This window comes from Pteropus vampyrus, unplaced genomic scaffold, assembly GCF_000151845.1.
Source record: "Pteropus vampyrus isolate Shadow unplaced genomic scaffold, Pvam_2.0 Scaffold50, whole genome shotgun sequence".
NCBI classification, from domain to species: Eukaryota; Metazoa; Chordata; class Mammalia; order Chiroptera; family Pteropodidae; genus Pteropus; species Pteropus vampyrus.
Window position 1 is genome coordinate 5512488 of NW_011888831.1, and position 1148 is coordinate 5513635.

The following is a 1148-nucleotide window of genomic DNA, read 5'->3' on the forward strand; positions in this document are numbered from 1 at the left end:
TTCAAGGTTCTTGAAACACATTCAACTACCACTGTGACCTTTCTGTGCACCTAACAGCTCTTCTGCACAGAGGCCAAATTTGGCATTCTATTTGGGATGAAGAGGAAGAATGTGGAGCCCGGCCACCTCCGGAGAAGCCCTAGAGTGAGGCAGGGCAATTTCTCCTGGCAGCTGGAGCACTGTCCCCGGCGCAGCCTGGCTGCTGGGTCTGGTCCCCTCATACAAGAATCTGCATGTTTCCTCCCTTCCTTCCTCTTGGTCCCTCCCTCGCCAACCTACCTAGAGGCAGGTAATAAAGCAGGAAGGAGATGGATGATGGGGAGGGCGGAGAGCCACGTGGTGCCATAAAGCCCAGCTAGAGAGGACGCATCCTGGGAGTGTCCGGCCTGCAGGAGCCAATACTCAGGAGGTGGATTGTCAGCCTTGTGGGACGAAGCTGGGGCGGCAGGGCCCTGGAGAAGGCCATGCACCGAGGTGTGCCAGGGCCAGGCCTCAGGGGCCTGAAGAGGGCAGAGGGCTCTGCTAAGGACGTGGGGGGCTCTTGCCAGGAGGCCGGGAGAGATTTTGGGGTGCTGAGGGAGAACGGCGCCCCCCGCGGCCTTGGCGAGGCAGAGGAGGTGCCAAGCAGCAGAAAGAGAGCGCGGCCAGTGCGGTCCAAAGCTCGGCGCGTGGCGGCCAACGTGCGGGAGCGCAAGCGCATCCTGGACTACAATGAAGCTTTCAACGCACTGCGCAGGGCGCTGCGGCACGACCTGGGCGGCAAGAGGCTCTCCAAGATCGCCACGCTCCGCAGGGCCATTCACCGCATCGCGGCGCTCTCCCTGGTCCTGCGCGCCAGCCCTTCGTCCCGCTGGGCTTGCGGGCACCTGGAGTGTCATGACCAGGCCGCGCGCGCAGGGGTCGCTGGGGACGCCGGAGACGCGGGCTCCAGCTCACTGCGGTCCGCACCACCGCCCGCCGGATTCTTCGCGCCGCGCTGCGCCTCGTGCTCTCCGCACACCCACGTTGGATGGCCAAGGGTGGTGGCCGAGGGGCAGGGCTTGTCTCAGGCCTCCGCGGGGAGCTGGCGCCGATGTCCAGGGGTTCCTTTTGCTTGGCCTCTAGACCAGCCGCGGGCGGGCCCCATGCTGGGTTACCAGCACCCTTGA

At 64.7% G+C, this 1148-nt stretch overlaps 1 protein-coding gene across 1 annotated transcript; it reads left to right on the plus strand.

Moving 5' to 3' along the window:
- Positions 1 to 464: 464 nt before the first annotated feature.
- BHLHA9 (basic helix-loop-helix family member a9) lies at positions 465 to 1148 on the plus strand. The gene has a single exon (XM_011360070.1). The coding sequence runs from the start codon at positions 465 to 467 to the stop codon at positions 1146 to 1148; it is 684 nt and encodes a 227-aa protein (XP_011358372.1).

Bases quoted from the DNA above. Each gene is read 5' to 3' on its own strand.
- BHLHA9 (XM_011360070.1), top strand. From the start codon at position 465: ATGCACCGAGGTGTGCCAGGGCCAGGCCTCAGGGGCCTGAAGAGGGCA.